The 26,945-nt window shown below is 43.5% G+C and overlaps 1 protein-coding gene across 2 annotated transcripts in view; it reads right to left on the minus strand.

Annotated features, from left to right (window-relative positions):
* FBLN1 (fibulin 1) overlaps positions 1-26,945 on the minus strand; it is an 87,917-nt gene that overhangs the window by 41,109 nt on the left and 19,863 nt on the right. For both annotated transcript variants that reach the window (XM_040439134.1, XM_040439135.1), the window contains exons 2-14: positions 15,807-15,915; positions 12,252-12,390; positions 11,254-11,407; positions 11,096-11,158; positions 10,715-10,816; positions 6,833-6,970; positions 6,125-6,262; positions 5,115-5,258; positions 4,575-4,703; positions 4,196-4,321; positions 3,950-4,069; positions 3,634-3,765; positions 3,430-3,553 (exon numbers count right to left, since the gene is read on the minus strand). In XM_040439134.1, the coding sequence (XP_040295068.1) occupies positions 3,430-3,553; positions 3,634-3,765; positions 3,950-4,069; positions 4,196-4,321; positions 4,575-4,703; positions 5,115-5,258; positions 6,125-6,262; positions 6,833-6,970; positions 10,715-10,816; positions 11,096-11,158; positions 11,254-11,407; positions 12,252-12,390; positions 15,807-15,915 (1,618 nt within the window). The remainder of the gene's footprint in view (positions 1-3,429; positions 3,554-3,633; positions 3,766-3,949; positions 4,070-4,195; positions 4,322-4,574; positions 4,704-5,114; positions 5,259-6,124; positions 6,263-6,832; positions 6,971-10,714; positions 10,817-11,095; positions 11,159-11,253; positions 11,408-12,251; positions 12,391-15,806; positions 15,916-26,945) is intronic.

Here is a 26,945-nt window from a genome sequence, read left to right on the forward strand (position 1 = left end):
CACCTGATGTACCTGTGTGCCAAATTTCGTGATTGTAAATGCGACGGTGTGGATTGCTTTAGCGGACATACATGCAAACACACATAATGTAGGAAAGGGCAAGGGGCCGTCATTGACGGAAGATATGTGTCACCAAGGTTCCTGGCCTCGGTCAGGTAAGAGCCAGTAATTTTAAGTGTCAGCGGCAGCTAGTGCTGACTGACACTTTTGGTTATTTAGTGTGGCTGTAAAGCCGATCCGGGCCGGCTCTTACTGGGAGCAGCCAAAGTGCAGGGTGGGTGGTTGTTCCCCACGTTCCAGGCCAGGTTTTGGTAAGGGATATAAAACCCAGCCAGCAGTCTCTGTTGGTGGTGGATTATCCTCCATCTGACAAGGAAGCTGTGGAGTCTCTGTTTTTTGAGATCTAAGGATTTGTGCCGTGCTAAAGGGCTAAGAGCTGCATTGCTGGGTAGCAGGCCCCTAAAACCTGTTGTGGACTGCTGCTGACAAAACCGCTGACAAGGTGATTGTTTTTTGTTCTGTGGACTTGCCCTGGTGTAAATGAACACCAAGACGGCGAACTGTCATTTTGTTTATGTGTGAATAAACACTGAACTGTTTAAGTTAAAGACTTTGTTTTTGCCTCTGTTCTGCGTCCGCTAAACTGCCTACCAGAGTGAATCCCCACAATACATACACTCAGCTTTATATATTACACTAGCTGAAGGACCCGGCTTTGCTCAGGTATATTTGATCTATTTAATTTAATGTTTGTGTTTGTCGTTAAAAAAGATATCAACACTATCCACTATAACAGTGACATCTACAGCACCCTGCCCCCTTAACAGTGACCTCCACAGCCCCTCACCCCTTAACACTGACCCCCCCACAGTGTTCCGTCCCTTAAAATTGGACCTCCACAGCCGCCCACCCCCTTAACTTTGACCTTTACAGAAGCCTTCCCCTTTAACAGTGAGTTTCACAGCACACCACCCCCTTGACAGTGACTTCCACAGGGGCCCGTCCCCTTAACAGTGGCCTTTACAGCAATCTGCCCCTTAACACTGATATCCATTGTGGACCATCCCCTTAACTGTGACCTCCACAGCAGCCTGCCCATAGGGTGGCCAGCTTTCAAATTCCCTGTCCTAAATCTGGTGCAGGGCCTGGACGGATACAAGGATGTCCTTTGAACAGCTCACTCTCAGACAGCAGTACTGTGCTGTCTGAGTGTGAGCTGCTGGAAGAAAGTCACCGTCCCTCCCACCCCTGCAGCTGACAGAAGTTGATTTTAACTAAATTTTTTTAATCCCTGTTGGCTGAGGAGTTGAAGGGGTGTGGCCTAACCAGATCATCGGCGTGTCCTTTTGAACAGCTCACTCTAAGACAGCAGCACTGTGCTGTTTGAGTGTGAGCTGCAGGGAGAAAGTCACCCTCCCTCCGACCCCTGCAGCTGACAGAAGTGGATTTTTACCTTCATTTTTTCAATCCCTGTCGGCTGAGGAGTAGGAGGGGGCGTGGCCTAACCAGATCGGGGCATGGCTTAGCGGGACCTAGAAGTTTATTTTGGCTGAGGCGTGGGAGAGGGCGTGGCCTAACTGGATAGGGGCGTGTCCTTTTGAACAGCTCACTGAGTGTGAGCTGAAGGGACAAAGTCACCCTCTCTCCCACCTCTGCAGCTGATAGAAGTTGATTTTTTACTTCATTTTTTTAAATCTCTGTTGGCTGAGGAGTGGGAGGGGTGTGGCCTAACTGGATCAGGGGCGCGTCTTTTTAAACAGCTCACTCTAAGACAGCAGCACTGTGCTGTTTAAGTGTGAGCTGCAAGGAGAAATTTACCCTCCATCTGATCCCTGCAGCTGACAGAAGTTGATTTTTGCCTTCATTTTTTCAATCCCTGTCGGCTGAGGCGTGTTAGGGGCGTGGCCTAAACTGATAAGCGGCGTGACTTAATGGGACCTGGGGGCGGGGTTTTGAGTTCAACTTTTGAGGGTGGACACATTTTAGCAGGGGGCGTGTCTGGGCCCCTTCCTACAAGAGTGATGCCCCTCTGGGCACCTTACTGGCTCATTTGCATACCAAATAAACTGGATTTTCTGAGGATAAAAACATCTTTTGCTGGAACAAGGGCACATCTTGAAATAAGGTACTAAGTGCTATTAGGCCATGGCTTTACTTCAATAGCGATTATCCTGGTGACAGATTTCCTTTAAAGCTCACCTACAGCAATGAAGAAAAATGGCTGGGTTGTTATGGAAACCTGGAGTAAGGGTCCATTCACACGTCCGTATGTGCGGAAACCGGTAATGTGCGTTTCGCATTTTGTGGACCGCACATCGCCGGCACTCTCACGGAAAATGCCTTTTCTTGTCCGCAATTGCGGACAAGAATAGGACATGTTCTATTTTTTTGCGGATCGAAGTGCGGATCCGGAAGTGCGGAAAGCACATTCCGGCCCTATTAAAAATGAATGGGTCCGCGGACCCATTTTGCGGATGTGTGAATGGACCTTAAAACTGTGTATGTGGAGTCTAATGGCTTGCGAGCTTCTATTGGCTGATAAGGGGCATGTGACCAAGCTTCTATTGGCTAATGCATTTTTTGGGAATATCTCAGGAACGGTACGTCCTAGAGAGCTGAGACCTGGTCTAAAACCTTCCCGGACACCTGATGTACCTGTGTGCCAAATTGTGATTGTAAATGCGACGGTGCGGATTCCTTTAGCGGACATACATACATATACATACACACACATACACTCAGCTTTATATATTAGATAAGTGGACTGATTACAGACTCCTATAGCATCAGTACATTCCCCTCCTGAAATACTCTGTGCTGCCGTGTATCTTTTACTAGCCTTCAGTCTTTCATGTAGTCTGTTATCATGTGTAGTCCAGTGTGGACTAAGATAATCATACAAGATGGCTGGTCACCGCCTCCCACAAGATCAACACACTGCTCTCCTGAAATCCTCTGTGCTGTTTCTACCTCCATAGGCATGTGATCTTCTACCAGTCTTGTTTCCTATTTTGATCCAGTAACACTGCCCCTGTCATATTTCGGCCCGTCCTCACTAATTCTACAATGTTGTGATAAAAATAGTATATTTGGCCATAGGCAATGAATATGGGCAGCCCGACTGTTGAACAGTGCCTGCCATTATAGTAAGTGCAAATTGGACATGTTGCATTTCATCAGCCTGGTCCTCTCTCCCGCCAAGATAAGCGACATCAGGGTCTGGTAGCCACTCATCCGACTTTGAAGTCTTAAGAAAATTACTTTATTCTTGGACCTTTGGGGTTATATGAAATTGGAAAAACAAAGTCCATGGGCTGTGTGTGCAGCTCAGACACATTTGGTGCCTTTCCTGTGAATTTCTATGAAATACATCAATCAGATGTGAATATGGATTAGCTTAAATCCCGCATATACAATGGGTTTACTTACGTCTCAATAGCTTTGCGGTAATTCTTGGGACATTCGAATGAAAGACACTTGAATCCTCCTTGGATATTGAAGCAAGTCTCAGACCCGCTACAGTTATGTGTTCCCGTCACACACTCATCCACATCTGTGAAAGATATATAAATGTATGAGACTCACACCACGGAACTGTTAACTCTTTCAGTGGCTTCTTGCTTTATTACGTACCTTGACAGTTTCGGCCATTAGGAGCCAGTGCATATCCGGTGGAGGGGCAGGTGCAACGGAAGCTGCCAGGAACATTGTTGCAACGGTAGGCACATATGTGTCCACCGGTTGGCAGAGCACATTCATCAATATCTATAATGATAAAGGAAATAATATATTAGGAATAAGTGATAGATACGAGATGGGTGGATGATAGATAAAAGCGGAAAGCTTCTTTCCGCTATACAATAGACTGTCGTTCTATGCTGCACAGTTTTGCTTTCGGTCCTTACCAATTAGGCAACAGGAAGCTTAAGGATGAGAAAATAGTTTTTACCTTCACATGTGATTCCATCCACATCGCTTAGCTGGTACCCTCGACGGCAGTAACACTGGTATGATCCATAGACGTTGGCACACTCCTGGCTGCAGGGATTGCTACTACATTCATCCACATCTGAACAATAAGCAGACAAAAACTTGTCAACAGACTAGTCTCTGGCTGTAAGGCAACTGGCTGCAGTAGGAGCCCTCCCCCACTGCTCTTTTGTATGTAGGTTCTTTAAGAAACCGTTCATTATACCTTCACAAGTCCGGCTATCCAAACCCAACTTGAAGCCAGTGGAACAGCTGCAGTAGAAGGAGCCAGCAGTGTTTTCACACTTGTGGGCACAGACACGACCTAGGTATCCTCTGCACTCATTAATATCTGGAGAACAGAGGCAACGTGATTCACAGAACAGTGATAAATTAAATAAATCAAAAAGTCTTCAGGGGTTAACCTGCATTAACATGCTCCCTTCCTGTTCTCTCACAGTAGGAGTCTCTCAGCCGCTTCCCCCTCTTTTTTGGTGACTGAGGAGGCGTCTGAGCATTTACAGAGGTAGGTATTCGTTAAATCTTCTGATATGATAATCTGGTATTTCTATAGTCCTCATGGACTATGTGCCTGTAATACTCACCAGCACATGATCTGCTGAGGGTGTCAAAGTGATATCCAGCTTGGCAGTCACATCGGTAGGAACCGGGCACATTTAGGCAGGTGTGCCCCTCACCACAGGGGTTCTGGATGCTGGAGCACTCATTTATATCTAAAATAAAGACCAGGATACTTTGCTTTAAATGTATTTCATGAAATTGGAGTGTTGTGTTACTAGAATGAGATGGATGGATACTTTTGTGCTTCCTCAGTATTGTCAAGATCTCTGCTTGTTGTCACTTACTTCTCCATCGGGTTGCCGATTCCACCATCTTTGCTATGTTCACATGACCTCCTAGCCCAGCTGTGGGTTCTTCCATTGAGGTCATGCCGGATGTGCACCTGAGGCCATGTGTGCCATGTGAAAGTGACACACCATAGTAGGCCATGGATACTGACCAAATGACATAATAGGCCTAACTGGCACAACAGGCACAAGTCTCCATTTAGGCCCTTTAAAAAGTTCTGCATGTTTTGTATAGCTCTTATGGGCACTGCCCGTATGAGAGAGGGTGTGACTTACCTTCGCATTTTGTTCCGTCGGCGCTTAGGTGATATCCCCTTCCACAGTTGACCACGTGCCGCTGACAAGTGTAGGAACCTTCAGTGTTGATACAGGTCTGACCTTGAGGACATGGCGCATTGACGCTGAGACATTCATTGATATCTGTATAGAAACAAAGAGGGGGAAGGGGGGTCATCATGAGGGGAATATTTGAAGTTAGTTTTTCTGGATTCTGCGTTGACGTACTTTGCTTCTCCAGTTTTCTGCAACTCTCCCCTACTGGAGTGGCTTTGCAACTTTTGTGACAGTCCCAGTCATAAATCTGGAGTGAAACTCATTAATGTACCTAACCATTTCCACTTTTCCACCAACTTTTCGAAAAAATGGAGTGAGTGGTGTAAAAATACTAAGTGTTGCAGAAAATATGCCCAAGTGACCTTTAAGCCCTATTTTGCGACTTTGAGAAGACAGAAATCATGGGGGTGATAAATTTTCCCCAAAGGTTAAGAAACTATAGATTGGTAGGGGTCTGTACCCTGAGAATAGCTGTTTTTAGTCCTGTTGATGGGGGGATGGGGGTAAGTAGGCCACTGTTTAGTCATTGAAAGAAATACCAATTATGGATACTGCTGGGAAACTGGCCTAAGGAGGACACTACCCTTCTTTCCTGCTATCAATGGGCAAATTGGGGCTATGAAGCCCCAAACTTGGGATCCAGTGATCTGCTGTAGAGCCATATAAAATCTGAACTACTTACCAAGTTATTGGTGTCAGATGCTATATAGGATGCCCCAATCATGAGATGCCCTCACCTTACTGTCAATTTATGTCATAAAGGAGTCTATGGGTTGTCAGTAGTAGCACCTGCCATGATTTTCCTGATTATGTGGTCTCAGTGGAAATACCAATGATGGTGATGGTGAGAATACCTGAGTAGATCAGGGGCAGGTCTAGCATCAGCTTTGTCATATGGTAGAGGGCATAGTAAACCTGAAATTCTCTTAAATCCAAACACATTCTGATCTTACCAATACAGTTGCCCAGGGCATCCTGAATGAACCCACTGCTGCATTGCACTTTAGGGTGACAGCGGAAAGATCCGGGCGTGTTCTGACAGTTGAATGTTGGGAGACAGTTGTGAGTCCCTGTTCCACACTCATCAATATCTGCAAATCACAAAATAATACAGCTTCTTGTGAGAGGCAGTTCTGACTTGTCAATGTGTTATGGAATAGTGATTACTAGTCAAAAAAATAAAATAAAAAATGACTCTTGCCACCAGAGGGCAGTATCCTAAAGGCTTTACTATAGATTTAACGGCACAGAGAAAGTTCAAGGTTAATGTTACCACCAAAAACATAACAATGATAGTATATTGGAAAATTAAGGTCAATGGGTGCAAGTAGGTAAAGATTAGGTCTACATGATGCCATTCTTGCATGCCAGAGTCCGAAGCATCAGAGTGACCCCTATATGGTAGATTGTGGGTGACAGTCCTAGTGTGAACATCTAAGCTCTTTTTAGCTTTACCTTCACCACTCCCTGGACCTCTTCTGCAGTTGTCGGCGCTGCCTATGTCCTCACCGCATACAGTGTCAGGACGTAGTGCACATAGGCATGCAGTATGACCTGACGTTGTCTGTGACATCAGGACGTAGTACAGCGCTGGCAACCATCCTGCCCCAAGTGTACTTTTTGAAAGCCAAAATATGGTCACCATAGTTTATACCCCATACCTTTACAGCTGTTATCCTCTGTAAGTTCATAGCCAGTGCCGCAGTTTATCTCCCTCTGACAACGGAAGGAACCAATTTGATTGATGCAGATCTGTCCCACCTTACAATTATGTGTCCCAGTGATACATTCATTTATATCTGTGCAAACAGAAAAAGGAGATGAATGGAGGTCACCCATGTGCATGGAATGAGTCATCCAAGTCTATGGAAGAAATAAAAATGGTGCAAGCCTGATCTCGTGCACTTAGACCCATCTTATATTTAGCACTGATCTTATGAAAAGCTGGTAAATTTTACCCCTTTAAACACAGCTATAGACACCGGATCTAAATTTACCTGTAGAGATTGGAAAAGCTGTAGTTGGGAGGCATTAAAAAGTTCCTGGAATCAGAATAGGACTGCTGTTACAGTACGGAACCCAAGAATGGTTTAGGGGGTGACAAACTGGGTATATTCCCTGGGCTTTTGATTCCTACTTGTAAGTACAGCATGTCAACCATCACTGTCGTAGATAGTACCAGGGGCTTTACTATTAACCCCCTTAACTACTTAGGCATTACTGTGTGGGGAATATATTGCAGTGTTATGTGGGCATATACACGGCTATAGCAATCCTTAAAGGGGTTATCCCATGACTAATGTAAAAAATGAATCAGACATCATATATTATGACAGTCTCTTTCTAACAAAGCTAGAACCAGCCCTGTACCTCACATGGATCCAGAGATCTCCTCAGTCATTGCTCTGCTAGATTTATATCAAGCTGAAAGCTCAAGGGGAGTGTCTTTTCTGCTGCAGCTAAGGGGGCGTGTCCATGCTCTCCCTATCACAGCTCAGAAGGCAGTTGAAGGATGAAGCTGAGCATGTGCGGCCATCTCAGTGAGCAGGTCAAAGAAATAAGACAAAAACAAGCAGCAGGTGGCGCTGTACAGATATATTTTTTTTAATAACTCAGTGGCTGTGCTAAATTTTTAATTACATGCAATTACAAAACTATTCAGATCCAGGTGCTGGTTTGAAAACTGTAGAATATTTTTCATGGGACAACTTGACACTCAACTCATTAACCCCTTATGGACTCGGCCCTATTTCACCTTACGAAATCTGACCAGTGTCAATTTAAGTGCCGATAACTTTAAAACGCTTTGACTTATCCAGGCCATTCTGAGATTGTTTTTTCATCACATATTGTACTTCATGACACTGGTAAAATGAAGTAAAAAAAATTCATTTTTATTTATAAAAAAATACCAAATTTACCAAAAATTTGTAAAAAATTGCAAATTTCCAAGTTTCAATTTCTCTACTTCTATAATACATAGTAATACCTCCAAAAATAGTTATTACTTTACATTCCCCATATGTCTACTTCATGTTTGGATCATTTTGGGAATGATATTTTATTTTTTGGGGATGTTACAAGGCTTAGAAGTTTAGAAGCAAATCTTGAAATTTTTCAGAAATTTTCTAAAACCCAATTTTTAGGGACCAGTTCAGGTCTGAAGTCACTTTGCGAGGCTTACATAATAGAAACCACCCAAAAATGACCCCATTCTATAAACTACCCCCCTCATGGTCTTCAAAACTGATTTTACAAACTTTGTTTACCCTTTAGGTGTTCCACAAGAATTAATGGAAAATAGAGATACAATTTTAAAATTTCACTTTTTTGGCAGATTTTCCATTTTAATAATTTTTTCCAGTTACAAAGCAAGGGTTAACAGCCAAACCAAACTCAATATTTATGGCCCTGATTCTGTAGTTTACAGAAACACCCCATATGTGGTTGTAAACTACTGTACGGGCACACGGCAGGGCGCAGAAGGAAAGGAATGCCATACGGTTTTTGGAAGGCAGATTTTGCTGGACTGTTTTTTTGGACACCATGTCCCATTTTAAGCCCCCCTGATGCAACCCTAGAGTAGAAACTCCATAAAAGTGACCCCAGCTAAGAAACTACACCCCTCAAGGTATTCAAAACAGATTTTACAAACGTTGTTAACCCTTTAGGTGTTCCACAAGAGTTATTGGCAAATGGAGATGAAATTTCAGAATTTCAATTTTTTGGCAAATTTTCCATTTTAATCCATTTTTCCCAGTAACAAAGCAAGGGTTAACAGCCAAACAAAACTCAATATTTATGGCCCTGATTCTGTAGTTTACAGAAACACCCCATATGTGGTCGTAAACAGCTGTACGGGCACACGGTAGGGCGCAGAAGGAAAGGAATGCCATACGGTTTTTGGAAGGCAGATTTTGCTGGACTGTTTTTTTTTTTACACCATGTCCCATTTGAAGCCCCCCTGATGCACCCCTAGAGTAGAAACTCCAAAAAAGTGGCCCCATTTTAGAAACTACGGGATAGGGTGGCAGTATTGTTGGTACTAGTTTAGGGTACATATGATTTTTGGTTGCTCTATATTACACTTTTTGTGAGGCAAGATAACAAGAAATAGCTGTTTTGGCACCGTTTTTATTTTTTGTTATTTACAACATTCATCTGACAGGTTAGATCATGTGATATTTTTATAGACCAGGTTGTCACGGATGCGGCGATACCTAATATGTATACTTTTTTTTATTTATGTAAGTTTTACACAATGATTTCTTTTTTGAAGCAAAAAAAATCATGTTTTAGTGTTTCCATAGTCTGAAAGCCATACTTTTTTCAGTTTTTGGGCGATTACCTTGGGTAGTGTATGATTTTTGCGGGATGACATGACGGTTTTATTGGCACTATTTTGGGGTTGTGACAGGATGCCCGCTGAATAATTTCAGCGGGCATCCTGTTCCTATTAACCCCCACCGCGCCGCAATCTATTTTTAAACTTAGGACGTACCGGTACGTCCTGAGTCCTTAAGGACTCGGCAAACGTGGAGTACCGGTACGTCCTAAGTCCCTAAGGGGTTAAAGGGGTTACAGATGTTGATGACCTATAGTGTCCACATAAAAAAAGGGCTGCAACTTTGCCCCATATGAAGGAATGCCAAAACCGGATCTAAAAGTGAACCTGTAATATATTGACAGTAGCCATATATATATTGGATCTGAACCAATCTTTGGATAATAGCCACCATATGATGTCTATGTGCTCACCTTTATGCCCACCAGCCTGGCCCTATTTCTAGAGATTTACGTAGATCATGTATTGGAATGGTTAAACTGCTAAGACCATACATGCAAGCAAAGAGAAAAGCAGATGTAAAAAGTATTTAAATGGTGTTTCTGGGATATGAATCAGAAGATATCTGGACTCCTTCCAACATGTCTTCATCACCCCCCAGCTCCTTCTCTGACCCTGGATAAAAACTTGAGTTGCCACTGATATCACGCACACTGCCGAGAGGTTTTGTATTCCAGAAGTAACACTAAGGCCCCCTGCACACGAACGTGTGCGCCCCGTGGTCGTGGTGCGGCCCGCAAAATGCTGGCCGCAATGCACGAGCACAGTCCGTGGGGCAGCCGCAGCGGATCGCGGACCCATTCACTTGAATGGGTCCGCAATCCGGCTGTTCTGCAAAAAGATAGGGTATGTTCTATCCTTTTGCGGAACGGAAGTACGTGAGGAAACCCCACGGAAGCACTCCGTAGGGTTCCGTTCCATGCTTCCGTGCCCACGGAACGGCACCCGTATATTGTGGATCCGCAAATGCGGTCCGCAATACGGCAACGGGAAGCACACGTTCGTGTGCAGGGGGCCTAACTCTATAGACGTACACAGTACTATCCAATTTTCTAGACTGTTAGACACCCCAAAACATCCAGCATTCTGTTTGTCAAATGTAAAATCATCCAGTGCCTTAAAATAATGGCCTATTGGGTGCTGGATTAATGGACCATTGGGTGCCATCCCTACATGTTGGTTTGGATTTTACTGATACCGTCACAGGTGACTCCGTCAGGATGGAGCTTGTAACCCGCATAACAGGAACAGACCACGCTGCTTCCGGTATCTCTGCACTGCTGGGTGCACGGCCCGCCACCTGCAGATAGAGAGACATGCTTATTACATTATGTTCTGCTGCATTGCATTGTGAGAGATGTAGGTATTTTTCATAATCCACTATGGAAAAAAACTTGCTATACAGATACTGAAAAAATAGCAGACTGCAGGATGTTAAATAATGTAGTCTGAAAGACTACAGGAAAGAAACTGAACCTCGGATGCAGCTTTGGATGTGCATGGAGGATAATGAAAGATCAGTGCAAGATAATAAATATATGTAAAGTCAAAATATTACAATCCCTGGCACAGCGCTCACCTCTGCATCTGTCATTCAGGGAGGGGTCTTCATTATCGGTGTTGGAGACCACAGAGTTGTTGGCTTTGGGAATAAAATAAATGGTTAGTCACATCCATTACCTCTTGGCAGCTCTATCGTTACCAGTAGTTGTCAGCATGTGATGCAGACTGTTGCACCTTCATCCTGGTTGGGGGCTTCGTTCCCCTCTTGTCCTTTCACACAGCAGGCTCTGAACACCAGGCTGCATTGGTAGCCCAGGAACGTGCTTTGTTCACAGCTTTCACCCCGGGCCTGGGCTTCTTTACCCAGCAAGCAGCAGTTGCAGCACCTCTGTAATAGAAATAAGAGGCCATAAGGTCCCATATAATATATGTACTACCATGAATCCAATGCACTGAATTGTTCCGGTGGCATTCCTTGGACTGCCCCTACCCCACATATGGCTATGAGGCACATGGGTACAACAGTGAACTACTGGTTCTTCCCCTGCCTACTAGCTACCTGCACATGACACTAGGGGGAGCTCACTGCATGTTGATTTACAGTACAGCTTAAGTTCAAAACTAGCTGTATAAGTCCATATGCAGTTAGCTCCCTCTAGTGGTGGCTGTGGATATACAGAATTGTATCATTTATCAAATCAGAAAAAAAACAGAGCCCTCCTATCCAGATATATTATCAAATGAATGAGCACAACATTTTGGACCTGGAATACTGGAAATTAACCTTAATAACGGCGTATAACATTTGGAGGCGCTCTCAATGTGGGTAGGGCTTGTTCTGGCTTTTTCCGGATTTCTGTACACGCCTCTGATTAACACAGGCTCTGCTAATTTGGGGACTAATAATCTAGCAATGATACTGCAGGTGGGTTAGATTTAACAACCTGTCCCCAGTCATAAGATTACAATTCTTTTAGGACTATCCAGCAGGGTATTGAATATACCTACGACCAGACTACTATAACCATATGAGGATTTGGAAACCTACAATATAACCAATTATGCACCAGTTCTGATGGGGGCAGACTTATGAAACTATCCATAACAGCCAGTCACATTGCGGCTTTCTTTTTTTTTTTTTTGAAGGGCAGAATATGAAATGAAAGCTGCACTGTGATTGGGCTACATCTCAGGCCTTGTAGGATCACTGATCCCAGTAGATCTCCACTCACCTTCACAAACCTGGCTTCGCAGCTTGAAGGTTTTTCCTGGTCGCTTGTATCACAAGAATTTTTCTCGGTGGCGATGTTGATGCCGGTTGTACAGTGCAGTTCCTCCAGTTGATTAAGGCAACATTGTTCTTGGATTACACTAAAGGAACAGGAGCAAAGAAATATCAGATGTTTCATGGGCGCTCCTGCTAGAGATACTATATATGCAAATCATGAACTAAGTAAAATAATTCAACATGGCTGTGCTTTTCTAGAAACAGCGCCAAACCTGTACACAGTTTGGTTGTAACATTGCAGTTCAGTCCTTTTCCTATTAAAAACTGAACTGCAATTCCAAACACTACCATGGACAGATATGGTGCTGTTTCTGGAAGAAAGACATCAATTTTATTGTAATTCCAGTCAACTCCTAATTTTTGAGTAAGGTGTCTAGCTTTATGGGTGGAGGACTAAAGCTGACTAAACCCGATCAGTTCTACTAATGCCAACAATAGCAACAGGGTCCAGATTTACTTACCTATGGATGGCATAAACGTAGACAGGCTGTCTAGACCTGCAATGGCTCTGGCTGATTATAGGTGGCATGCAGGGATATACACCTTTGTCTAGCTCTGTACCAGCTAACGGTTGGCTTACTTTGAGACAGAATTTGATACCAGGATAGTGGCGCAATTTTGATGCCAAACAGTGCATCTTGGGCCCACCCCCATTCCAAGTAAGCTCCACATCCTTCCTACTACGCCCTGCCACCTTTTCTAACAAGTTGTGCTAACCTACACCAATTTTCACCTCTTTTTAGACAGATTTAAGGCGCAGACAGGGCCGGCGCCACCCATAAGCAGAGTAGGCCACCACGTAGAGCCCACTCTTGCTGGGGGCACCCGCGCTCTGGAGTCTGGCCGCAATAGAAGTCACAGTAGCAGACTGCTACTAGCAGTAGCGTTGCGAGGGGGGTGCGGCGGGTGCGGGCCGCACCGGGTGACATGTCTGATGGGGTGGATCCCGGTCCGGACAGAACACGCACACCTGTGCAGCCATTCCCGCCCCTTTAAACGTACACTGTCCCAGCTCCCTGGTGGTGGCGGCCCTGGCGTGGTCAATAGGCGGAGTCAAGGGTGGCGGCAAAATTAGCTTTTGCTTAGGGTGGCAAAAATCCTTGAACCAGCCCTGGGCGCAGACACATTAATAAATCTGGCCCTAAGAATTATATTTACATAGTTGCTAAGAGGAGCAGAATGCTCCTAGTCCAGGTTTTAGAGGGGTATTCTAGCCATTTATATTTATTACATATACATAGAACGGGGAACATCAGTCTTTGGTCTGTGGCCACATCATTCGGAGGTGTGGCGAATTTGTGTGGAGCTGTGGTTGTCAGATTTGTCTCTCAATTGTTTCCGAACCTCCCATTAAGTTTTTTAAAACAGCAGCAAACATGCTTGGTCACCACTTACTGCTGATGAGAAGGTACAGAGGTCATCAGAGGTGATCAGTAGATAGATGATAAATGTTGCCGTAAGGAACCCTATTCTCCAAAAGGCAGTTCCAAATCATTTAATGCAGTGTAGCTACAGTAGGTGCAGAGGTAGTAGTAAAGCACCCAAAGTCCCCTCTGCCACATACGAAGACACCAGGTGGGAGGCCCTAGTACAGATTTTGCATTGGGACCCAAGAGCTTCAAGCTATGCCTCTGCATAAAAGAGTTGACTAGATGTATCTGGATATCAGATGCTGCCCTCTCTAGCTACTGAATAGCACTCACATGTGATTCCTCTTTCAAGTCTTGACATTATCTCCCAGGAGACAACTTTCAAAGAAAAGTGGATTTCCTAATTCCATCTGCAGAGAAGTATTCCTGCTTCTTTGTGTCTACAAGATAAGCTTGTTGTTTAGCTAAAGGCTTAGAAAAGACTTCTTTTATGGAGTGCCAGGAAGCCCAGAACTAACTTCGATATCTTCAAATGATTTGTAGAGCTGTACTTTAACGCTGTATTCGTACCCCCTAAACCATGGGACTGCGGTGACGTGTTCTCATCACAGAGAAGGACTTATGAGGATCAGGCAAGGAATAAAATGCCTGTGAACGTTCAAGATACATTCATTCTTCAAGTTGCAAAGCAGATCCTCCACTATGTCATTAAAACGTTCTCATCTTCAGTTATAGTTTTGCCTTCAGCATTGAATTACCCGTTTTCTACAAAAAAATTGTAGATATTTCTATAGGGGATCTGCCTTATTTTTTTCCAAAAACAGCACAACTCTTGTCTGGTGGCTTTGTCTGGTATTGCACTCATTCAAGTGAATGAGCTTCAAAACCGTTGCTCAATGAGCTTCAATGCCAGACAAGAGCAGTTCTGTTTCTGGGGGGGAAAAAATCCCTTTTTTATAATCCTAGAAATTCTCAGAAAGGGCTAGAGTATTAAGGTTACCTTATATTTTGTCTTATTAGACCATGGTAAGCTGGTAAGTGGGGTATTATGTGCATACCCCTCCATTAACCGGAGAGGGGAGCTATAGAAATCAGTAGACTCCATTCATTTCAGTGGGCTTTCTGCAATGTTACAGGTCAGAAAATTCCCCAGAAATGTCAGTGGGTCCCATGAGTGTCGAATAAACATAACAACCCTTTTAAAGATATTGAGGGGAATTTAGCATAGATTGCCATTTTACGCTGATCTATTATATCCCCATGCACCTCTTAATAAATTAGGCGCAGCCTCTGGCAGTCCGTGCACCTAAACTGAAATCTATGTCAGCCCCTAGGTGTCGTAGATTTCATTCTTCTTTTAAGACAGAAAACTGGCATAAAAGAAGATTATTGTGCTGGGCCCACCAGCCCTGCCCCTTCCTCCCTCATAAAGCCCCTTTTGGGAATGTGGTGAGGGCAGTGGAGAAACGGCACTTGCGCAAAAATGTTTGCAAAAGTGGAAGGAATAAAGTTGCAAACATGCTGTTTCTGACTTTTTTCCTGCCAGAAAACTGGCATGGGGAAGTTAAAAACCCCCCCCCCCCCCCCATTATATATTTCTGTATATCTGAATAGTTGTGGTGTATACATACACAATCTGAAAAGTTATAGTCAGAGTCACTTAGAGTCAGAGTCACTTAGAGTCAGAGTCACTTAGAGTCAGAGTCACTTAGAGTCAGAGTCAGGCGTGAAGAACATTACAGTCCATCCCCAACCTAAAATAGCTGATAACAGAGGACAATATATTGCAGTCAACTTCACAGAGCTTACAAGGATTTTAACCACAAAACCCATCTTTTCCAGAGAAAAGAACACCCCCTAGCTCTGCAAGGTATTTGTAAGCAAACACTCAAGTGAAGCAGCTCTGTATGCTTCTCTCAGAGCAGTAAATCCCAGCATGACATATACATCAGTTACAGATGTACTTTCTCGCAATTTGGGTTTTGCATATTTGCACATCAGTTTGTAAATGCAACATCATTTTTATACATGTATTTTTTTCATTTTCACTGCTGATTCTTAGCCTATTCACCTAGCCATATCATGTTATTACTTTGCTTTGTTAGATGATTTAGTTGGACTTCACTCACCTGCACTGTTTGGAGTCTGGGACAGCAGGCAGGCCAGCACAATCCTGATTCAGTGATGCCCACTCATACCCAGTGGTGCAGCAGACATCTGCCTTCTCCTGAGCAGCAGCTGCAATAGACAACATTGTATTCACCATTACATATTTGCAACAATGGTAGAAAGAGTGACTTGAAACATTACATGAATATTTCATGCAGGACAGTCATGGAAAGTCATTGTGGCTGAATAATTCCAGTCAGAGGGACCATGTAACCACAGATAGGTTATCTCCTCTCCCCCTTTTGATTGCATTGAACTAGGATTTTATAGCCATACTCTTGTATGTGCTCCAATGGCTGATTCTGACACTGTGAATTTACTTAAAGGGGTTATCTCATGCCTAATGTAAAAAGTGAAAAGCATACATCATACAGTACACCATATAGTACATGACAATCAAAGCTAGAACCAGCCCTGTACCTCACATGGATCCAGAGATCTCCACATTCATTGCTCTGCTAGATTTATATCAGGCTGGCAGATTAAGGGGAGTGTCTTTCCTGCTGCAGCTCAGGGGGCGTGTCCATGATCTCCCTATCACAACCCAGGAGACAGTTTCAGGATGAGACTGAGCATGTGCGGCCATCTCAGTGAGGCGGACAAATAAATTAGAAAAAGAACAAAGAGCAGGTGGCGCTGTACAGATATATTTTATTGAATAACTCAGTGGCTATGCTACATTATTAGTTACATGCAATTACAAAAGTATTCAGATCCAGGTGCTGGTTTAAAAACTGTAGATTTTTTTCATGGAACAACCCCTTTAATGGACAGTAAAGGTTTCTGACATCTACATTTCCCAATTAAAAACAAGAGCAGCTTCCAGGAAGGGAAAGAATATTTTAAGACACATGGGCTATATAAATTAAGTAAGGTAGATGACCCGTGAGGGTCTATTCAATAACGGTCAGATGTTAGTAAAAACTGTGGCGGCTGTACACTGGATGATGCCCTGGGTGGAATGTTCTCTTGGCAACCCCCACCCTATAATGTACTGCCATGCAGGATAGTGCCCAAAACAGTGTTATAACTGGCTAAATAACCCTTTGATACAGTTGTCACAATGCTATATGATCACCATCATATACTGCAAACATAATATACCATACAGCACCAAAATATCAGTACACTAGAGTGCTGACAATATACATTGCCCTAATAACAGCTTCAAACATACAGTAATCTACTACCGTTACTACAAAATGTCTAAAACACAATTGGTGGTGGGCACCAGCCTCAGGTACCAGGCCCTCATTGGCTACCCCCTTCAGAAGGGACAACTGAAGCACAGGGCAGGTTGCATGCTCCTTAGCTACCAACTCAAAGCAATCTGGTTTAATTGGGTAAATTAAAGTCACCTCCTGGGCCCCATAGCAAAGATGGGCCCTGCAACAAGTCAGAAGGACAGGTAGGGTGCAGTTATGGAGGCAGACAAAGGGCAAAAATCGAACAGCTCCTACCGTGATCTTTTGCTTCATATGGGGATCTCCATTGCCCTGTGTGGTTGAAGGGAAGGAACGGCCTGTAAGGTAGCCACAAAAAACTATTGGGGGAAATTTATCAGTTGTAGTGCTAACGAAAACTGACTTTGTTGCCCATAGCAACCAATCAGATTCCATGTTTAATTTTTCATGGCTCATTTGAGAAATGAAAGGATCAATCTGACTGGTTGCTATGGGCAACTAAACCACTTTTCCAAAGCAAGTTTTGATAAATCTCGCCCAGTATGTCTGGCCATAAACTTCCTACAGAGGTGGTCACCCAGCTTTTTCAGACTCTAGAATTGTCACGGCTAACCCTAGGACAGTGGTTTCTTGTGACTTGTGACTGTCTAGATGTTGTGAAACGACAACTCCCAGCATTAGCTTTAGCAGCAGTCGTAATTTTAGTCACCCAGCTTTCTCAGAAACAGATCATTTTTCATCCTCCTCATTCTTCGTTATGTTAGACTTCCTCATGTGTTAAGTTTTCTGGAATAGTTTTCAGCAGCCTGTGTGGATATTCCGGACACTCCATGTAGAAGTGTGTGCACATGATCCTGCCAACCAGCCGCTGCACTCTCTGTATAGACGACTTGGCAGGCGAAGCCTGACACATCATCCATCATTATTGAAAGCATCAAACTGCTATCCTGAGAGTATAATAAAACACACACTGATTATTTTTTTTTTCATTCTTTACTTTTTAAAAAGAAAAAATTTGAAACAGCCTAATATTCAAAGGAGATATTCTCAAAAGAATATATACACTGTGGGAGATTTACTAATCAAAATGTGGCAGAATTGTGGCGCAATTTACCCCAAAAAAAGTGTTCTAGAAACTTTCAGACACTTTTTTACAACTAATAAAGGGTGTGGCTTTCTGAAAAGGGGTGTGGTTTCACTGTAAAGAGGCTGCTGCTTAAATGTGGCAGCATGCGTAAAGAAACCCACAGCAGGCTTGGCATTATTTTGGAGCCAAGTAATAGGAGGTGTAAAGTCAGACTAGACAGTCTATAGGTGCGCCAGATTTATCATCCATTATCAGACACTGTGATAAATCTGGCACAGGTTAAAGGGGGTTCTCCAGGAATGAGTTTAAATGGCCGCCAGCAACCTTTCCTACAATATAAGCAAGACTGATGTGATGCTGCCTATGATACAGTTGAAACCAGAGGTTTACATACACTATATAAAAAGACACATATGCATGTTTTTCTCAATATCTGACATAAAAAAAGCCAGATTAATATTTGCAAATGCACACAGGAACAAAGACCTACATTTTAGGAGACATGTCCTGTGGTCTGATCATAATGACCATCGTTACGTTTGGAGGAAAAAGGGAGAAGCTTGGAAGCTTAAGAACACCATCCCAACTGTGAAACACGGGGGTGCTGCAGGAGGGACTGGTGCACTTCACAAAATAGATGGCATCATGAGGAAAGAAGATTATGTGGAAATACTGAAGCAACATCTCAAGACATCAGCCAGGAAGTTAACGCTTGGGCGGAAATGGGTCTTCCAAATGGACAATGACCAAAAGCATACTGCCAAACTGGTTACAAAGTGGCTTAAGGGTAACAAAATCAATGTTTTGGAGTGGCCATCACAAAGTCCTGATCTCAATCCTATTGGAAATTTATGGGGAAAGCTTAAAAGGTAGGTGCGAGCAAGGCGACCAACAAACATGGCTCAGTTACACCAGTTGTGAGAAGCTTGTGGAAGGATATCCAAAACGTATGTCCCAAGTCATACAGTTTAAGAGCAATGGTACCAAATATTAATGAAATGTATGTAAACTTTTGACTTTGCAGAAAGTAAAAAAAAAGGCCTTAAACATTCTCTCTCTCTATTATTCTGGCATTTGGCAAATAATAATAATTATGGTAATCCTAATTGGCCAAAAACAGGAAAGGTTTATTCTGATTTCATGTCAGATATTGAGAAAAACATGCATATGTGTCTTTTTATATAGTGTATGTAAACCTATGGTTTCAACTGTATCATAGGCAGCATCACCTGTCCTGCTCAAATTGTAGGAAAGGTTGCTGGTGGCCATTTAAACTCATTCCTGGAGAACCCCCTTTAAACTGTGCCAGATTTATCACAGTGTCTGATAATGGATGATAAAGCTGTGCGCCGCTGTTTCCCTGCTTACCGCCGGGGTCCCGGGGCGCCGTGTTCAGTGGTGATCTGCTGCCAGTGTTTCCTTTCAGCCCTGGCCACAGCATGCTTGCTGCTTGTTTCCTGCAGCATTTCCTTAAGGACCGGCGCTTATCACTTCCTGTGTTTTTGTCACAGACACTCCCGTGACAGGTGCCAGGAGATCAGAGAGACTGGCAACATGTGAGTTAATCTGACTGGTTCCTTGTGGATCATTTATTTCTGTGTTGTTTTGGTAATGACCACACCTCTTGCAGGTGTTGTTGGTTTGGTCATTTAACTTCCCCTATGTATTACTGCTTACCCCTTCTGGGGGTGCGGTTTATAGCTTCAGTTTCTGGACTCTGGGCTATCTGGTTGTTGGATCTCGGTTGAGCTCCTGGCGCTGCCTTTGCTCCATGTGAAGTTAAGTGTCGTCTTCCCTATTTGTATTTTGTTTGTTGTATTTTCCTGTCTTTTGTATAGGCCTGAGGGAGACTCCTGTTCATCCTTCTGGTGGAGGAATAGGTTGTCTCAAGTCCTGTCACTATACCAGGGCCCTACAGGGTGTGTTAGGGCTCTAGGTTCCTGTATATGAACTTTCCTGCTATCGAGGTCAGTTCATACTGATAGGTAGTCAGGACTTGGATTAGGGTTGTTCTAGGAGGTGACCTTCTCCTTTACCCTAGTTTCCAGGCCTAGGTTCTGTCCCCTTTCCTCCTGTGCTTGGTGTGGAGTTTTCCACCCACACCGCATCCCTGATAGTTTTATGGGTTGGATCATGTGACCTCGCCAACCAATCCTTGCCCTCCTGCACATACTGTATATAAGAGGCTCATCTCCCTTCCCAGATGCCTCAGTGTCAAGGTCCTTGTGTCCTGCTAAGGTTCCTGATATCCGCTTGTGTTCCTGTGTTACTGACTCGTACATGTGTTTCTGGACTCTGCTACCTGTTTGATCCCTGCCTTCTTACCCTGACTCTCCTGCTGCCGATCCGGATTGCCTGACCTGTACCTGTGCCGCCTGCCCTGACCTATTGCCTCTCTGACTTAGCCTCTTCCTCATCCTTTGGTCCTGCACTGTTGCTCCTGGTAACGACTCAGCCTGCTGACAACGCCTGTACCCCTGGTACCTTTCTCAGGTACCTCCTGGTCTGCCTGGACCAGCTGCCTCGTGTGCCTATCCTCCTCAAGAGGTAGCGACCTGTGGGTATTTTAAAGATCGAGGGGTTCACTTAGACAACGCCCTTAGAGGAGGTAGGAAACGTGGCACAGTGGGTTCACACCCACTGGTTCGTGACAATATGTGTCTTTTTATATAGTGTATGTAAACTTCTGGTTTCAACTGTGTGTCATCATGGCTGAGCAGCCTGACAGGAAAACTCACCAATATGTAGTGTATGCAAGTGCCAGAGCTTAATGTGTAATGAGGCAGCTCTGCAAGTAGAGGCAAGGACAGGTCACCGGTAGCCATTTTAAATAATTCCCAGAGAACTTATCTGTGTCATGCACTGCCTCCTCCGGCCTTGCACTAGGCAGTACACAATGGGGGGAATTTATCATGAGGAGAATATTTGAAGTCAGTTTTGCTTGAGTATGTGTGGGAGTACTTTGTGCCATATTTATCAAATCTCACAGGTTGTCTGATAAATTTGGTTTGTCCTTAAACCTAACACTTCTGTCTAGAGAAGCTAGTCCAGTTTTCCTACTTCGCCCTCCACCTGGAGTGAGATTGTGACTATTTTGCGACTATTTAAAAAAGTCGCAATGATAAATTTGGAGTGAAACTCATAAACATAGCTAACCACACCAGTGGTGTAAAAATGCAAAAAGTCGCCAAATTTTGTGCAAGTGCATGTAAATCGTTTTTGCAAGCGCCTAAATTTTGCGCAAGCGAGTGCAATAAAGTCGAAAAAGCCCTATTTTGCGACTTTTTGACTCCAGAATTCTGGAGTGAAGGTACAGCAGTCTTGGCTTCATTTTTAAAATGTGTACAAACCTGGAAAACCCTTTTAAGTAAAATTTCAGGCAATGCTATAATTTTATAGAGACATATGAAATAAAACATTAGCAGGTCCAGGAACCACCAGAATTTCCCAAAAGTAAAATGCCTGAACAAGGAGCAATTGCCCTTGATTTTAAAAATGAATGCACCATGAGAGGATGCTCATTCAGGTCTGACTTGAAGGCTCCTGCTCCCCACTGCAAAATCTGTATTCGGACCCCTACCTACCATATGGCATTTATAATACTGGTGTCCTAATAGGTAGTTTGCCAATTGAGTTGCAATGGAGTAAAATGCACTCAATATATTAAGGCGCATAATAAACTTTGGTGCATTTTGATCTGTCTTTAAAGGAAGTCTGTCAGCAAATTTAGCTCCCTAAAACATTTAGACCGCATGATTAACAGCAAATAAACCTTACCACTCTTACCTCTCAGACTGTCTGCAAAGACACCGCCGTTTTCGCAGCATACAAATTATCTGTCAACCAGCCTTCTTTTTTGCTGGGATTGTTCCTAGATTTTCTTCATTATAGCCTTCCCAACCCCTCCCGTCACCTGTTGATTGATTTCATTGTGCATGGCACCAATTGATGTGTTGCTATCTCCTGCCCTATAGCCACCAACCAGACACCAATCGCCTTATAACTACTACAAAGACACTGATCAACCCTTATCTATAATCTTGACAGCAATCACAGCCATAACTACTGCCCTGACACTTGTCACCTACTATACCCACCATCCCAACACTTATCACCTTTATAAATACCACTTCAATGCTGAGCACCTTACATACTGTACACCCTACCAACAGCAATAACTACCACCCGGCTACTGATAACCCCAATAAGTACCACCCTTTCAATGATTGCCCCGATAACTACCACTATGACTCTGATAACCCCATAACTACCGCACTTATAACCCTCATATCACCCTCTGCTTATTATCTCTCATACCAACAACCTGAAATCGATCACTCTACAATACCTCCCCAATGCTGATCACCTCACCTCACTATAACTACCACACTGAGGACTCTTATATGTACCACTGAAAACTGACCACCCCCGTAACTATCACCCCAAATGCTGATTGTCCTGACGTTGCAGAGGAAGTTAAAAGCTCCTCCTGTACCATGAGCCATTCATGACCCTTGCTGTATAACTATACCCTCAGCCCAAAGTGTCAAGATCACTCTCTATTCTTACCACCCTCATGGTCCTTCAGTAGAGCTGGAGTCTACATGCAACAACGCAAAGCTGATAAAACAATCCAGACATAAAGTCTCATAAAGTCTCTTTTCTATCCAGACAAATAAATACATATGTAGTCATTCAAGTCATCATGTTCACTCCCAGCATCAATCAGACACAGTGAATAACAATATTGTATAATCACAACAATCCCAAGCCAAATGCACAATGACAGAGCAGCAAGAATGTGCTACACAAATTAGGTACGTCCTCATCTTGCTAAATGAACGCATTTAAAGCCAGCCTTCAAGTGTAAATCAAGTCATCAGGATAAACAATAGTATAGGCGAAACCAAAATTGTCAGCCAACTTGTTAATGAGGGATAAACATGGACATTTTTACATCATCCACTGGACACATTTTAGTTTACAGCTGGGTATTAAACTAGATTTGATTAGATCTATGTTCTTGAATATGTGTGGAGACTTGTAGCCAAATGACCAGCATCTCTCAAGATTGACGTAAAAGAGCAGTCTTTGGCGTATCATGCAGGAAAATGTTTAGAGGTCGAAATGTCCTGTCCAGGCTAGATATTTCTACCAGTAGCATCTACATTGTAGGTGGAAAGTGGATCCTTCACATACATGCATGTAAATGTTCTTGAAGGTACTGAAGATATGTGAGATAAGGCAATGATAATGGGAACAAGAATATTTCTTGACACGTTATCAACTGCAAAGCAAGAGATAGGATAACCCCTATAAACCTAATGTCTATCTTAAGTGTAAAACATGCCCCCCAATGCCCAAGCCCCTCATATAGATTATACTAACCCCGCCCCCCGGCAACCACGTCGCTCCTGTTCCCCCCACGTCTACTGCTGCATCTCCCCGTTGCATGGATCAAAACATCCGGTGACGGGGGGGAGCAGTCAATAGCAGGCCGCGACAGGGACGAGCCTCCCTAGAGTCACCTGCGATGCAGCAGCGGCCGTGTGGGGATCAGGAGCGACGTGGGTGCCGTGGACCGGGGTAAGTATAATCTATATGAGGGGCCCGGGCATTGGGGGGCATGTTTTACACTTTGGATAATCCCTTTAAGGTTACTAAAAAATAGCATCATGGTCTGCAGTCAGTAGATGACCACTTGAAAGAATGCTATGGGTCCTCAGGACTGGTTAGAAGAGTGAGGTAGGAAGCATCTGGCATGAAGTATTGACCAATGCAATTTTTTCTGTAGTATAGTTAAACAAGTTTTTATACTAGGGCAGAGTGTGATTTTGGCATGGTTCACAGTTGGCACTTGATGTCCTCTTGTGGTTGGAACATGTTCCTCAAATCATGTTAATGCCAAAGGTGCTATGAGATAGCATCTCCATGAGGATTTAGCATTGCGGGATTTGGCAGCTGTAGACCTTAATGGCAACATTCAGAGATTGCCCAGGAATATGCTGCTCATTATGAAGCAAAGATTTGCTTGAATAACCATTGTGATCCTGAGTTACGAACTGTTGTTTAGTGATTTCTGAGTAGATTCCGGGCTCTCACTGTCTTTACATAAATAGCCTGGGTCACCTTAAAACTGTACACATTCAGTGTATACAAAGCATGGATTGGGAAATTTGAGACAAGTTGTAGATGGAATGTGTAGGGGTACACTACTTGTAAGGGGCTTGGGTGAAGCTTGGGCACAAGGGCATTTTGGCACTGGGCTTTTCACAGTACTGTGTGTTAATGTGTAACACTATACAGCAAGCAGTACTGCCAACCTCAGTATGGGGGGTGGGAGGCAGATTGAGCAGAGGTGGTATATGTTATTTGAGCTGTGCATGAGTGATGAATGATTGATTATTATAATACAGGACATTATAAGAAAAATGTAACTATTATAAGCACAGCTGGCATCAGCATGATGTATAGCTCAGAAGAATACAGGGCCCAATTGGTTGGGGGAAAGGGGGGGAGGACATTGCAATCTGTTTCGAGATTCTAAACAGGAGGACCCCTTTCATGTTATTGCCCAAAGGTCCATAATTACAAATGGAACTGGTCCTAACCAAAACCATACTATTCCTGAATCCCAGCTAGATATCAGCCATATTCATTGCACACATTAAATATTATCTGAAAGGGGTGGTACAAGAGTACAAAAACATGGCTGCTTTCTTCCACAAACTGCTCTTAACATGTCCATGGGTTGTGTCTGGTATTGCAGATCAGCCATATTGAGGTCAATACAACACACAAATGCTGTCAAGGGAGGGTCTGGAGACTCATTACAGGATCAGCCAACCTTTATGTAGTATGCATGGGCACCTTCAATACTTGACACTTAGACATGTTTGAGTTCCACAGTGGGTAAAAGATGAGGCTTCTGAACAGAAGACACCATCCTTAACTGAATTCCCTAAAAGGGTATATGAATTATGAAAATGGGTTTTCTTTACTGAAAAACTCCTTTGACAATGATTTTAGACAACCTTCAAACTTATGTAACTTATTCTGAAGGGCATTTTCCTCGGCCCAGAACCTCAGTCACTGGTTATGTCTTCTTTGAAGATTGTCAGACATTTACTGTCCACTCTGACTATGTGATAAAAACAGGTGTTCAAAGAACTTTTGTCCTCTTGTCATTCACTTTAGCTTCAAAGCCATCCCCATCATTTCACCTGGAATAATTGCCCACTTTTTAGGACGTGGTTGTTTTGAAACATGTGATCAAAGAAAAAAAATGTTTGGTTTACTTGTCCAACATGCTTCGAGACAGAAATAAAGATAAAGACTGATATACAATATACTGTATATATGTTAAATCTGAATTACAGGATGATTCTTAAAAAGGCTGTCTGGTTTCAAACGCCTTATATTTCTATACTTTAATAGAGAATTTTGAGTTAATAGAAGGGGGTCCCCATTCCTGACCCTGAGTGGGTACAAAGAGTGTCTCACTGGTGAGGATCCTGTATATAGATATATATGTTTTGCACAGACAGTCCATTGTTTTCAATAAGAACTATGTAATGCTTCATTTCCTCAGTGGTAGCATAAGACCTCAGGGGTGGTGCTCCTCAGTCTTATGTTACGGCACAGGTGTAGTCACAGTAGGTTTAGGCCCCTTTTACATGAGCGTGACGGATTAGGTCCGGATGTGTTCAGTGAAACTCGCACCATTTTGCAAGAAAGTTTAGTCAGTTTTGTCTGCAATTGCGTTCAGTTTTTTTCTGCGCGAGTGCAATGCGATTTGATGCGATTTTCACGCACATGTTAAAAAAACTGAAGGTTTACATCTCCTAGCAACCATCATTGAAAACACACTGTATCCGCACTTGCTTCCGGATGCAAAGCGTTTTTCACTGAAGCCCCATCCACTTCTATGGGGCCAGGGCTGCATGAAAAACACAGAATATAGAACATGCTGCGTTTTTCACGCAACACAGAACTGATGCGTGAAAAAAAAACGCTCATGTACCCAGACCGATTGAAATGAATGGGTCAGAATTCATTGTGGGTGCTTTGCGTTCACGTCACGCATTGTACCCGTGTGGAAAACTCGGTCATGTGAAAGGGGCCTTACTGTCAACACAGCAATCAACACACGGTCTCACCAGTCTCCAGTCACAGTCTCGCGTGGGGTCTCATAGCAATCTTCTCCAAAGAGAGGCACAGTTTCTTAAATGGTTAGTTAACTATGATACAGTTTACAGAAGCAATGGTAGCAATGGTCATTTTGCTGTTGCATCTACAATACGTTAGTCCTCAGGCAAATATCAATGGGACCTCTCTGATCAGAGGCGGATTGGGAACTTAAAGTTGCCCTGGAAAAAATACTAAAAGAGGCCCCATGTTGTAGACTGGTCCAAATTGACAGAAGACGAGCAAAACAAGTAGGCAGGGACAACAGAAGTAGCCAGGGCTTGTAATACCATAGTGCAGCACAAAATACAGCCCCAGCAGAATCAAATACCACAGTGCAGCAAAAAATACTGCCTCCCTCGCAACATTATCCAACTGTGTCAATGTCCTGAGGATGGCAATACAGTTGAGTTCAGGAGGGCACCTATGGCCGTTAAGCATAAGATCATTATGTACCTGGTCTGTGGCCAACAGGAGGGCTTGAGTGGCCCCATGGGCATTGGCCTACCGGGAAATTTCCCTGTAATGTCTATGGCCAATCCGCCCCTGTCCCTGATACAGGGGCTGGCAAATCTCCACAGGATCTCCTTAAAGTGTTAGAAGATATAACACAAAAGGCGGCTCTCCACTGGTTTTCTGGA

The sequence above is a fragment of the Bufo bufo genome, chromosome 1 (assembly GCF_905171765.1).
Source record: "Bufo bufo chromosome 1, aBufBuf1.1, whole genome shotgun sequence".
Classification (NCBI taxonomy): Eukaryota; Metazoa; Chordata; class Amphibia; order Anura; family Bufonidae; genus Bufo; species Bufo bufo.